We start from the raw sequence: 14,001 nt of genomic DNA on the forward strand, positions 1-14,001 counted from the left end.
TTCTGGATGCATTTTAACACTAGAACCCACAGGCTTGCTTATGGATTGGATGAGGGTGTGAAGAAGAGGGGCCAAGAATGACCTCAATGTTTTGTTCTGAGCAGTTGCAAGGGTGGAGTCGACTGAGCTGGGGATGACAAGGGAGGGGCGAGTTTGGAAGGAATCAAGAGTATGATGAATATGCATGAATGAACGAAAGTGAACGACTGAATCACTGAATTACCTTCTTTCTCTGAGGCGTGAAATAAAGGGCCTGTCCCACAGGCTTAAAAAGGGAGGTCAGGGTTCCTTTAAGAGGACCCCGCCCCGTTCCCCAGAGCCCCGCCCAAGCGGGAGTCACGTGCCTATCGGCCGCACACTTCTGGGCGTGCCGCCGAGTGGTTTGAAGTATCTGCGCGCGCCCCACAGCCGCGCTTCTTCCCGGGCCTGGGATGTCGGTGTTGCGGCCGCTGGACAAGCAGCCTGGCCTGAACACGGCCACCATCCTGGTAGGCGTCAGCCGTTCCGCTTCCCCCGCCTGCCTTTCCCCGTCGGCGGCGCCTCCGCTGCTCGCTCCTCTGGGCTCTCTGAGGGTCTGGCGCGCGCTTTTCGGCCTGGGGCGTGGTGGGCGGGAGAGCCACACTCTGAACCAATCGGAACAGCCGCCTTCTGAGGCTGGAGGACGTATCCACCAATAGGCGCGCGGCGGGCTCTTTCCCGGTTTCTGATTGGTGGAGTGGCCGGGCGCGGAGCCTGGCCGAGTCCTGGAGCCTGGGTTGCAGGCTGGGCGGCTGCGGGGGCGGCAGTGGGGGCGGCCGTCGGAGGCGGTGGTCTGGCCGCCGGAGGGAGGGCCCAGGTGAGAAGTGCTGTGCGGACACGACCCGAGCGCCTGGCGGGGCCCTGGCTGGGTAAACCGCGCTGTGCGCGCGGGAGCGGGAACCCGGGAGTCGCGCGGTGCCGGGTCGGTGGCCCGAGCTCCAGGCGTCAGTAGGCCGCCTTCTCTCCCTGGGCAGCTGGTGGGCACGGAAGATGCACTTCTGCAGCAGCTGGCCGACGCGATGCTCAAGGAGGACTGCGCCTCGGAGCTGAAGATGTACGTAGCTGAGGGCGGGGGTGTCCGATGGCTCCGCCACGGCCTGACTGTGCCCCGCTGCCAGGAAGGCGGGGGCAGGTGGGGCCGGCACCCCCCCACCCCCCAGCCCAGGCGTGAACTGACCCCAGCTGACGGATCCTCCCTCGCTCGGTCACATACTTCAGTTTTCCTCCAGCGCTTGTTACCGCAAGAAATGCCCTTGTTCACGTGTTAGTTTGCTTGTTTTCAGTCGGCCACCTCCATGAACCCTGAGGTCAGCCCCCCACCCCCAGGTCAGGGACTTTGACTTTTGTTCACTACTGAATGCCCAGTGCTTTGAACAGTACTTGGCACAGAGTAGTGTTCAGATCCTGCCCCCCGCCCCGTGCTGCCCCCAGATTTGGAGAAAAGTTGACTAAACTGGTAATTTTGTTTTTCTTTTTCTAACTGATGGAGAGAAGAAACAGCTGCTGGTGGGAATCAAGTGACTGGATATATGTGGGTGTCATTCTCCCTGATAGATAAGCTCCAGGGGCTCGTGTTGAAGGGGAAGGATCCCAATCTAGAGGGTGTACCTTCATGGGAATCAGAAACACCCATTACTAGGAGAATAAACCCCATTATAGCATTTAAAGAATCCTACGAGGGGACAAGTTTAGACCACAGTGATGATGAGGGTGACATACACATACCTGAGGTCACATAGCTCATAATTGGCATACCCGAGATTTGAGCCCACTTCCATCACCCTCCAAAGGGGTTCAGGCTTTTTTTTTTTTTTAAGATTTTATTTATTTGGGGACACCTGGGTGGCTCAGCGGTTGAGCCCGTCTGCTTGGGCTCGGGGTGTGATCCTGGGGTCCTGGAATCGAGTCCCACATTGGGCAGGCTCCCTGCATGGAGCCTGCTTCTCCCTCTGCCTGTGTCTCTGCCTCTCTCTCTCTCTCGTCTCTCATGAATAAATAAATAAAATCTTTAAAAAATAATAAACTTTAAAAAATCTTTTTTGGGGGATCCCTGGGTGGCTCAGCAGTTTAGCGCCTGCCTTTGGCCCAGGGCACGATCCTGGAGTCCCGGGATCAAGTCCCACATCAGGCTCCCTGCATGGAATCTGCTTCTCCCTCTACCTGTGTCTCTGCCTCTCTCTCTCTCTCTCTCTCTCTTTCTCTCTCTCTCATCATGAACAAATAAATAAATATTTTTAAAAAAAGATTTTATTTATTTATTTGATAGAGAGCACAAGCAGAGGGAAGAGGGAGAGGGAGAAGCAGGCTCCCCACTGAGCAGGGAACCCCATGCAGAACTCTGTCCCAGGACCCTGAGATCATGACCTGAGCTGAAGGGAGATGCTTACTGACTGAGCCACCCAGGTGCTCCAGGGGTTCAGCCTTTAACCCCTAATCTTCATAGTCTAACACCCTACTTCTGAGTCTGATCTCCCTCCCAGCATGCAGTGTGACTGGCTAGCCCCATTGCCATCTTATATCCCAAACTCCCTCTTTCCGAGGTGGTTACCAAATGGAGCTCCTTTCTGGCAGAAGGATTAAGTCTAGATAGGACCAGCTCTACTCTGCCCCTGTGCTCACCTGAGGAGTCTAGCCCACAAGGGCATCTGGGGAATAGGTGAGGAGCCCTTGACAGCCTCTTACCCCATGGAGGGCAGCATGTGAATAGTCCCTGTGATGTGGGTATATATATCTTTATCCTGCAGTTTCTCATTTTTCAGCCACCTGGCCAGATCCCTCCCTCTGCCCTCCGATGTGAATCGGCCTCGAATTGACCTGATCATGTTTGTGGTCAACCTTCACAGCAAATACAGGTGAGAGCCAGAGAATAGGGGCTGACGGGGCTCAGGTAGACTTGGCATAGGGGTGTGCTGGGATGATGACCTCACTTGTGATGGGAAAGAGGGGACACAGGGAGAGGCTGCCTGGGGTTAGCCCAGAAGGTGAGGATGGGGAGCCAGTGGCAAGTGAATGATATTTTAAAGACACTGCTAAAGGGGCACCTGGATGGCTCAATCAGTTGAGCATCTGACTCTTGATTTTGGCTCAGATCATGATCTCAGGGTCCTGGAATTGAGCCCCATGTGCACTCCATATTCATCAGGGAGTCTGCTTGAGATTCTCTCTCTCTCCCTCTGCACCTCCCCTGCCCCGCCCCATGTACTTGGGCACATTCTCTCTCTCAAATGAATAAATAAATTTTAATTTTATTTTTTTTTAAATATTTTTTTATTTATTTATGATAGTCACACAGAGAGAGAGAGAGGCAGAGACACAGGCAGAGGGAGAAGCAGGCTCCATGCACCGGGAGCCCGACATGGGATTCGATCCCGGGTCTCCAGGATCGCTCCCCCGGCCAAAGGCAGGCGCCAAACCACTGCGCCACCCAGGGATCCCCTAAATTTTAATTTTAAAGTAAAAAAGACACTGATAAACCCCAACAATGTCATTGGCCATTTAGCTAATGCTTTCTGCAGCCTTCTCTGTATCCGTGAGGGCAGGCACAGACATGGATGAAGCAGACCCCGGTCCCCAAGGTGTTCCTAGCCCACTTGGGAGAGGAAGCTAGACTTCCGAAGAGGTGATTATAGTATCTGGCATAGGTTACCGTAAAAGAAGAATGCATTGGGGGAATGCCTGGGTGGCTCAGTGGTTGAGTGTCTGCCTTTTGCTCAGGGCATGATCCCAGGGTCCGGGATTGAGTCCCACATCGGGCTCCCCACAGGGAGCCTGCTTCTCCCTCTGCCTGTGTCTCTGCCTCTCTGTCTCTGCCTGTGTCTCTGCCTCTCTGTCTCTCATGAATAAATAAATAAATCTTAAAAAAAGAAGAAGAAGAAGAATGTATTGGGCTATGAGAGCCCCAGTAAGACCTCTGACTCTCAGGACTTAGGGCAGGGTAGGCTTTCTACTGGAGGTGAGGTAGCCAGGTAAAGATGGGAGTAAGCAGAAAGTTCCACGTGAAGAAAGGTTAATGTGAAGGGAAAGAAGAGCATAACGTGTGCAGGACTATTAAGGCCAGTCCAGGGTCAGGAGCCCAGAGTGGTGTGGGGCCATAGCTAGGGGAACATGATTGGTGATGATGCTTGGGGCCCAGCCTGGCTTCCCTTAGCACTGGCAACCCTGGAGACAGGACAGCAGCCACCCTGGGGAGTACAGAAAAAGATCTGTTCTCTCCCTGTTGGGGGATGGCTGACTGAGGGGTTTGGTGCAGCATCCAGCATAGAAACCAAGTCAAGTGGTGGGGGTTAAGGGAAGGCTGTGGTGGAAACACCTGGAACTAGGGACATAGAGTTACTAGACACACCCAGCAGCAGGATCAAGTCCAGACATACTGCCTGGCCAGCTGGAACAAGTGAGCAGTGACTTGAGCTTATGGTGGGCAGAGAAAGGGCTGAGATCTGCCATGATTGCCAGAGGTCCTAACTCAGCAGATCTGTTGTTCTTTGGGTATGACCACCCTGTTCACCAAAAGGGACACTTTGTGGAGATTCTGCTCTATAGTCACACTTAGGCGCAGAGAGCCATTCTTACTGTTTGCCTCAGACCTTGCTCATTCAGGCTGAAACCTTGGCTTGGTTCACCTGACCAAGATGGCTTTTTGGCCAGGACACAACATTTCTTCATCACTCCTTGGACACCAATGAATGAAACCCTTGGACCAGAAGGTCAAAGGCCCAAAGGTCCTAGAGGAAAAGAGTGTTTTCATACATGTGATATAACTATAAATATTGTCACCTTATTGGAAAGCAATTTGGCAATACCTAGGTTTTTTGTTTTTTTTTTTAAAGAGAGAGCGTGGGTATATTTGCACAAGTGGGGTCAGCAAGCAGGGGGGGCAGGTTGGGCAGAGGGAGAAGGAGAGTGTAAATCTCAAGCAGGCTCCTAGCTCAATGCGGAACACAACATGGGGCTCTATCTCAGGACCCTGAGATCATGAGCTGAGCTGAGGTGGAGAGTCAGACACTTAACCGTCTGAGCCACCCAGGCATCCCTATCTAGGTACATTTTAAAGACACATAATGTGGCCCAGCTCTGTTCTACATCTAGCATCGTTCCTACAAAAACATTTGTCTGCATGTGTGAGAATATGTGTAAAAGAATGCTCGTGTGGCATTCTTTTTTTTTTTTTTTTTAAAGATTTTATTTACTCATTCATGAGAGACACACAGAGAGAGGCAGAGACAGAGGCAGAGGGAGAAGCAGGCTCCAAGCAGGAAACCAGATGAGGGACTCGATTCCAGATCCCAGGATCACGCCCTGAGCCAAAGGCAGACACTCAACCACTGAGTCACCCAGGTGCCCCCATGCAGCATTTTTTGTAATGGTGAAAAATTGGAGACCACACAAGTGTCCATCACCTAGAAAATAGATTGTGATACTGGGTGGTGATTTCAAATAATTTTTCTTTTAAAGATTTTATTTATTTATTCATGAGAGACACAGAGGGAGAGGCAGAGGGAGAAGCAGGCTCCATGCCAGGAGCTTGATGTGGGACTTGATCCCAGGATTCCAGGATCACACCCTAAGCCGAAGGCAGACATTTAACAGCTGGGCGTCCCCATTCCAAAGAATGTAACAGGTTAAATCCAACTACGTGCTTATACATATCACTGCTTCTATTTACATATGAGAAATTCATATGCAAATGCTCTCTCTCTCTCTCTCTCTCTCTCTGTTCCTGATGAATAAATAATAAAATCTTTTAAAAAATAATAATAATTACATATGATAATAATAATTACATATGAGAAATTCATATGCAAATGGAATTTTAAAAAAAAATTTATTTATTCATGAGAGACACACAGAGAGGCAGAGACCTAGCCAGCGGGAGAAGCTGGGTCCCTGCAGGGAACCTGATGTGGGACTCGATCCCAGGACCCTGGGGTCACCACCTGAGCTGAAGGCAGACCCTCAGCCACTGAGCCACCCAGGCGTCCCTGCAAATGGAATTATATCCCAAACTGTGAGCAGCAGTAACCTCTGGGATGTTGAGACAGAAGGGTGGTGCTGGAGAGGGAGCCTTACGCTGTTTACTGAATACATCCATATTGGATTGTTATACAGGCATGAGTCACTTTGTAATTTTAAAAGTACTTAAACAAAACAAAAGACAAAATATTACTCTAGGGGTGTTTCCTCTTACCCTCATGTACCTTCTCCGGTCTCTGAGGGATGAGGAGCACAGCCTTCTGCCTTCTCTGGGGTAAGGTCTGTCCTCTGATTTGTCTTCTCACGCCAGCCTCCAGAACGTGGAGGAGTCCCTGCGCCACGTGGACGCCACCTTCTTCCTGGGGAAGGTGGGCTTCCTCGCCATGGGTGGTAAGTGTGTCCTGCCCGCGCCCCCGCCGTGTGGCTAGCACCATGGTAGACTCCTCAACGAGGCCGCCCCGGAGGCCTAAAAGAACATGAGCTTCAGAAAATGACCTGTTGGTGGTCTCTCTGAAAGCAAATCTGAGCAGAACATTCTGCTGAGATAATTGCTGAGAGTCACCTGGTGGCTCCCTGTGGCTTTCAGAGTAAAATCCCCATCTCCCATAAAGGCCCAGGTTTGGCCTTCCACTTTCCTGTCTGGTCTCATCTCCTGTCACCCTCCTGTTCTTTGGTTCAGCTTATTGTTCTCTGAACAAGTCCTGCTGTTCCAGAGACTTTGTAATATTAACAGCAGAAATAGCAGCCGCTAACCTTTCCGGAGCACTCACTGTTACCAGATGTTGTTCTAAAAGTGCTTCGTTTCTGTATCACTTAATCTTTATTACACACAACCCTTTGAGGCACATATTGTTGTTCTATAGCTGAGGAAACTCTTCACCTGGTTAAGTAACCTTACAAGGCCCATTGCTAAAAAGTGGTAGAGCCAATGTTCGTACCTAGAGAGTCCTGTCCCGGAGCCCACACCCTTAATGATTATATATCACACAGCTTCTCTTGAATGCTCTTTTGCTATTTGTTTAGCTAACCCCTAAATCCCATCTCCTGGGGGACACCTCCCTAACTGGCCCTGCACTCTGGGCCCCGGGGTGTCCATCCCGTAGACCTGCCACTTTTCCTCCTATCTGAGGGTATCTGAGCTGTCCACTTCCACCCAGCTAAACTGACAAGGAGGGCCTGGCACAGATTCTTCTCAATAAGCATTGATAAGTGGGATTCCTGGGTGGCTCAGCAGTTTAGCGCCTGCCTTTGGCCCAGGGCATGATCCTGGAGACCTGGGATCGAGTCCCACTTCGGGCTCCCTGCATGGAGCCTGCTTCTCCTTCTGCCTGTGTCTCTGCCTCTCTCTCTCTCTCTCTGTTCCTGATGAATAAATAAATAAAATCTTTTAAAAAATAATAATAATAAATAAATAAATAAAAATAAACATTGATGAGTAAAGGAATGCCAGGTCATTCCTACATATTAATTCATTGAATCTCCATAGTACCTCAGTGGGTTGGGGGCTGTTCCCATCCTCATCTTATAGATGAGGAAACTCATGTGTTTACAGAGCACTCTCTCCAAGGCCTTCCAGCTTTATTTTCTAATTTGATGAAAAATTCAAACAGGATGGTCACCCCACTGACCAGTAAGCACCTGAGGCCCAAAGAAGGGTAGCGAGTGAGTTTGCCCAGTGCTTCCTGGCTCGCAGCCACGAGGGTAGACATTTCAGCCTGCAGCACTCACGGCTTCTTTGCAGCTGGGCAGGAGAGCCACTGTAGCATCCATCGGAACACTGTCACGAAGCTGGCCAACACCTACAGAAGCCCTCTGTTCTTCTGTGACCTGGAGGTGAGGACGCTGATCGCATGGGTGCAGGGAAAGGGTGGTCAGCACACGGTAGGGTGTGTCGAGAAGCGAGAAGCGGTAGGGTGTGCCCAAGCGAGGGGGTCCTGACGTGAAGACCACAAGATCCTGATTTGAATCCTGGCTTCTCTGCTCATTGGCTGTATCTTGGGTGGATCAGTCACCCAAAGAGTTGGGGTACACATAAGTAAAGTAGGGCGATGATATGCTTTCAGCCTGAGTGCCTCTCAGATGCCAGGTGCTATGGCTTGTTACCTTGCTTTTTCGTTTGCTTTGTTTTCGCTCATAACTCAGTCTTGTGTATATATATGTGGATCCTCATTAATCTCTCACTCTCCTGCTGGCTGTAAGTGCTGTGACGGCAGGCATCTTGTCTGTTATATTAACCAGTGCTGCCTCATGTCCTCCCACAGTCATAGTGTCCACTGTCCCCCTTATGCCCGTGGACTGCAGAACTGGTCCAGTCCCAGCCTGGGGCAGGGCATCCAGCAGGCAGCCGGAATGGTGGGGGAGTGGGTGGGTGGGTAGAGGGTTGGAGGGATATCTATGGTGCCGGTTCTACCCCAACCCACTTTTTTTTTTTTTTTTTTTTAAGATTCTATGTATTTATTCATGGGAGACACAGGAAGAGGGAGAAGCAGGCTCCCTGAGGGACCCTGATGTAGGACTCAATCCCAGAACCCTGGGATCATGCCCTGAGCCAAGGGCAGATGCTCAACCACTGAGCCACCCAGAGGCCCCTACCCCAACTCACTTCCGTTGGTGTTTGTCATAGGTTTCTCATAGGTGATCCTAATTATGAGCATAGCAGAGCAGATTTCTATTTTGCTGATAAATTTTGCTCTTCAGCTTCTCTTTCTGCAGTATGAATCCAGACTTTTTGCTAAAAGTGCTCAGCAGCTGCTCTTTCTAGGAGGTCTACAGAGGGCTCCTGGGGCCTGGGCTGCTCCACCTGTGTACCCAACCTGCTTGGTTAATTTTGGGGTCTGTTTATTGATTTTGAGGTTCATTTCTGCTCTGTCCTGGGTCTTGCACCTGTTCCCAAGGCAAAGTGATGTAATGCAGAGAGAACTGAGTCAGCATCCTGTCCCTTACCACCACCCAGACCTGGGGTTCTTATTCACAGGTTTGTGGACCCCTCTGAGGGTAGAATTCAGGGAACCTGTGGGTAGAATTCAGGGGATCTGTGAACTTGTATGAGAAAAAAAATACTTCTTTCTCTCCCACTAAACTCTATGTGAAATTTAGCATTATGAATATAGGCAAGAGATGTCAGTAGTATAGCAGGGGCTGGGGCTGTCACCAACAGAAATGACAGATGTTTCCATCTCATATGCAGATGGACAGATCCCCTTATTCAGTGCATCGGTAAAGATGCACGTACCACTCTGTCACCCTAATTCATTTTTCATATTTGAGGACTATTTTAGTCAGCACTCTGATGCCACGGATAGGACGCTGAGGCCTGGGATACACCCAAAGTGCCTGCCCTTCTAGGCTTTCCTCACAGCATAGCCCAGAAACCCAAGACCCAGAGAAGAGAGGCAACTTGCTCAGTCATCTAGTTTGTAAGTGGTAGAGCCGGCGGGTTTGCAGGCTGCTGTCTCCTTCCCTTCTTAGCCTGCTCTCAGTGGCTTTGAACAAGTCACTTCACCCACATGCAGCCCTCATCTCCTTATGGCTAAAGGGGAATCTTAATCTTTGCTCCACAGCTCGGGAACCTTAGGCAGCCCCGGCTGTGGTGCCCCCTACCTGGCGCTTCTCCTTGTGCAGTAGGTGCAGTTCTCCTTGTGGCCAGGAGGTGGCAGGCCACACCAGCTCCTGGGAGCTCCGGGAGCCCGAGCCCTCCAGGAAAAGGCCCGCAGCTGCGATCTGTTTCCAGCAGCAGCTGGCCTGCCCACAACCAAACCTGGCACTCACTCAGACCAAGCACTGCGTGTTTGGACAGTCGTCACTCCTCGTGTCTGTGCAGGCCTTTGCAGGGCACACTCTGCATATTTAAATTTGGGCCTCACCATATTTCAAGGCCTTGCCTGGTTTAACACATGAAGAAACACATTTGAGAAGTTGGGGGATTTGCCCAGTGAATGTATTTCCGAGCACCGCTGATGGGGCCTGTGCTGTTCCCTGACGCACACAGATGAGCCAGGCATCACGCCTGCCCCCGCAGAATCGGGTAAGCTAGACCGCCAGGCATGGTGTGCAGCAGCAGTCGGACGTGTACAGACCTGGGAGCCTGGCAGTAGGATGAGGTCCTTCCTGCAGGTGATGGGAGCAGTCTGATGTGGTCAGACTTGGGTTTGGGGGCCACATCTCTGGAGTGTGACATGTGGAGGAGGCCTGGCCGGAGACGAGGCTTGGGGTGGAGGCCGTAAAGTGTTAGAAAATGGGGATGTGGTGCATCAGGTGGTAAAAGCAGTCAGGTTTAGTGGGATTGACAGGAATGACTGTTAAAAAGGCCTTTATGGGCCTGAAGAAGGTAGGAAGATAGGCAGGCTGTGGACACTCTTGGTGGAGGAGCACAGAGGGACAGCAAGTGCATAGGCCTAGAGTGTGGGACTTGCCTGGTGTGTCCAGGGTTCCCCCCCCCCCCCCAAGGAGGCTTAGGGCAGTAGCATAGCAAAGAGAGGGCACAGTAGTAGTTGGTGCATCAGAGTGACTTCGCCGAGCAGGAAGGCCTGGTTGGTCTTAGTAAGGGTGGTGGCTTTCACTGAGTAAACCTGGAGCTGCAGGGAGGGTGCGGGGGCAGGGAGGGATGTGGCCTGACATGGGCCTTATTTTTATTTTTCTGTTTATGTGATGCGGGTCTACGGGGATCCCTCCAGCTGTTGGGAGAAGAGTGTGTGGAAGAGAAGCAAGGGCAGAAATGAGGAAATGTCCCGGAGGCTGTTTCTGGAAGAGTTAGGAGTGGCCTGGGCTCAGTGGTGTCTGGGGAAGAGGAAGACAGGACAGTCTGCAATACTGGGTATTTCCAGGGTGGAAACAGATGTGCCCGTGACCTGGGGGTGAGACATGGGATAAAGGAGACTCAGGATGGCCCTGGAGTTTTCAGTTGAGCAACTGTTAGAATGTAGGATAGAGGTGCTTTTGGCTGAGATGGGGCGACTATGGCGGGGACAGGTTGGGAGAACCCTCAGGGACTTCCCTGGGGACATGCTAATAAGATCAGGGTGTCTGTCAGATGTCTACCCAGAAATCGAGTAGGCAACCACATATGTGTGTCTGATGTTCAGAGGAAGGGTCTGGAGATATAATTTGGGTATCGTGGGCAGTGAGATGGTTTTAGATCCCGGAACTGGATGAGGTCACCAGGGAGTGTGGTGGGGAGAAGCCTTGCACAGGCAAGGCCAAGGCCGGGGCAGCACTTAGATGTGTGACAGGAAGGAGCAGCCCATGAGGCAGGAGGAGGGACCAGGTGAGTGTGGCATCCTGGGGGCAGGTAGAAAGCATTCCAGGGAAAAGAGACTCCGTGGAAATGACAGCTGCCTCTGGATTTGGACCGAGAAGTCACAAGTGACCATGGCAGGGAGCAAGAGCCGGGGGACTGAGGGTGCCTGGTCTCTAGTTAGGGCGACTGGTCGGACGGTGATGCCCACTTCCCCAGGGAAAGGGGGCGCAGGGGGAGGACGAGATGCTCCCGCTGCGCCCGTTGACAAGGGAGGACGGCTGAGCATGGTTTGTCCTTCACCAGGCACTGACATGGCGCCTCCTTTGCTGCGCTTGCTGGCACCAGGCCCGGGGACAGAGTTGCTCACCCTACCTGACCTGACCCCACCGGTGCCTCTGGGCCCCTGCCCTCCAAAGCCCCGATGAGGGAACTCTATGTTGGCGCACCCCCCATCCCCATGAGAGCCTCTCTCTCCCCTCTTTTCCATGCCTGGGACTGTCTTTCTCAGCTCCCAGGTAAGGAGCCTTCGGGGCCTCTGCCTCCTGGGCGGTGGTTGGAACTAGCTCTGCTTCACATCCCAGCTCAGCGGCCACTAGACCCTCCTTCACCAGCCCTGCTTGCTAAGCTTTGTTTCCTCTGGAGGAGGGGTCATCGTTTGAGGCATCCTGGAGGATGTCTGGAGGGAGCAGTTGGAAGCTGCTTGGTGAGGCATGCTGTGGACAGGGGCATGGCCGTGACGGGCAGTGGTGCCCAAAGCTGGCCCCACAGCTCAGCTTCCGCTCACCTCTGGCAGCCTGTGCGGCTACTCTGAGTAAGGGGAGTGGGGCACGCTGCCCCGGATCAGCCTCACCACTGTCCTCTAATCTCCCCCTGCAGAGGGAAGGCTTTCGAGCCACCGTGGCGCAGCGCCTGGTACGCATGCTGCAGATCTGCGCTGGCCACGTGCCCGGCGTCTCAGCCCTGAACCTGCTGTCCCTGTTGAGGAGCTCTGAGAACCCCGCCCCGGAGGACCTGTGAGAGCCGCTGGCCCCCAAGCTGGCCCTCCCTGCGGCCTGGTGCCCTGTGCAGTCAACTTCCACTGTTGTCAAAGACCGGGTCAGGGCCTGACAGGCTCAGGGTCAGCAGTCGTTCTTGCACGGCCCGTTCCCTGCACGGCCCAGACTCCTCTGCGCTGCAGCAGGGAGCCCAGCGGGTGGGCTGCAGCCCCCCCCCCCCCCCCATGCTCACCGCAGCAGAGCCCCGTGTCTTCATCCATCTGCCGGGCTGCATCTCCACTTCAGGCTTCATTTGAACAAAGTGTCCATGGCTCAAAAAAAGTTTGGAAACCCCTGGTCTCCACCACCTTGATTTTGCAGATGAGGACACCGACTCTGGACAGTTAGGAGGGTCGGGCAGCGGGAGCTTGGACTCTGTGACCCAATCTGACCCCACATCCTAGCCTTGCCATTCCTACAGAGCCTGCTGTGGCCTCATAGAGCCTTGGTTTCCCCAGGCGTGTAACGGAGATCGTTCTGTTGACCTTGTTGTGGTGTGAGACCTGAATGAAATGACAGGTGACAAGCCTGCTGTTGTATTTCTCTGTCCGCTTGTAGCCCATAATCCGTTGTATTAGGGCCTTGCACCGTCCCAGCTAAGCACTCAGTGAACAGTAACTATTGTTTGAAATCACAGAGCTAGGTTCAAAAGCTGGTGCAAACCCAGAAATTACACTCTTTATGAATTGGTAAGGTTGTGGGAATCGTGAGAAAGGCTGTCTAGAGGGCTGGCTCCCTCCTTGGTGGCCAGAGGTTGTGCCATGACTATGGCTCCCCTTCCCCTTTGGGTCTAATGAGAATTTGCACAAGTGCCAGGGTTGGAATCCAGAAATCGGGTCAGCCAGGTTGAGGCCACTGCCACTCCCCTGTGGCCAGCGCTGGGTACATGGGGTCTGGGGGATGAGACAATGGGAGGAGAGCCAGGTTGGGGCTCCCTTGGACCATGATGTGCCCTCTACCCACACCTGGCTTGGGCCAGGACTTGCCTGCATCTTCGGGCCTCAGGAGCCCTGCCTGGTGCCCTGGGTGGGGCCAGCCCCGGAGCACCTCTGCTCTGACATGCTGTCACGGATCACGGCCGGAGCCCATGCTCTATGAGAAGGGGGGCCGGCTTGGAACTTATGGCAGGCGTCACGAGGGTAGACACGCAAGCCTTGTGCCTGAGAAAGCAGCTGTCAGGAAGGGCAGTCTCAAGGAGCCACTCCCACATGCTGGAGTCCACACTTCAGGACGGGCCTGCAAGGTGCCTGTTAGCACAGGGGCAGGCCTGGTGGAGGAGCGGGCGAGGAGCAGGATAGGAACACTGCCCGAGCCAGGAAGAGCACGACTGTAAGCCTGGGGCTCCTCGGCGCTGAGGAAGGGAGGCCAGCTTCTGTGGTGAGGCTGCCGCATCCAGGGCCGAAGGAAGAGGCCGAGGTGAGAAGTAGAAGTGCGTGTTGGTCTCTGAGAGGATGGGCAGGATCGGATCGGCAGAGGTGCCTCCTGGGAACAGCCTTGTCTTCAGCCCCTCAGTGGCCTGGGCCATAAAGGATGGGGCTTTGCAGGGCAGAGTGGGGGGCGAGCGGAAATAGGGTGGTTCTGGGGAGCTGATGGAGCACAGGATCCAGGCGGAGAGGTGGGGTGTGGACCGCAGCCTGCCTGCCTCTGCCGGGCACGTCACGTTGACAGGGGAAGGTCCTCCCCATACCCCTGAGCCTCCCCCCAGCCAGCATGGGGCGCATGTCTCTCTGGTCCCTGTGCCAT

The 14,001-nt window shown here is 53.3% G+C and overlaps 1 protein-coding gene across 9 annotated transcripts; it reads left to right on the forward strand.

Moving 5' to 3' along the window:
* Positions 1–331: 331 nt before the first annotated feature.
* CENPM (centromere protein M) lies at positions 332–12,786 on the forward strand. Of its 9 annotated transcripts, none has more exons than XM_077914310.1 (6): positions 332–488; positions 993–1,150; positions 2,778–2,870; positions 6,299–6,378; positions 7,730–7,821; positions 12,101–12,786. In XM_077914310.1, exons 1-6 carry the CDS (start codon positions 432–434, stop codon positions 12,239–12,241), a joined length of 621 nt encoding a protein of 206 aa, XP_077770436.1. In that variant the 5' UTR covers positions 332–431; the 3' UTR covers positions 12,242–12,786. The 9 variants fall into 9 exon arrangements, with proteins under 9 accessions (XP_077770436.1, XP_077770437.1, XP_077770439.1 ...); XM_077914311.1 differs by having other exon boundaries at positions 993–1,072; positions 2,763–2,870; XM_077914312.1 differs by having other exon boundaries at positions 333–488; positions 993–1,072.
* The last annotated feature ends 1,215 nt before the right edge of the window (positions 12,787–14,001 follow it).

This window comes from Canis aureus, chromosome 11 (assembly GCF_053574225.1).
Source record: "Canis aureus isolate CA01 chromosome 11, VMU_Caureus_v.1.0, whole genome shotgun sequence".
Lineage (NCBI taxonomy): Eukaryota > Metazoa > Chordata > Mammalia > Carnivora > Canidae > Canis > Canis aureus.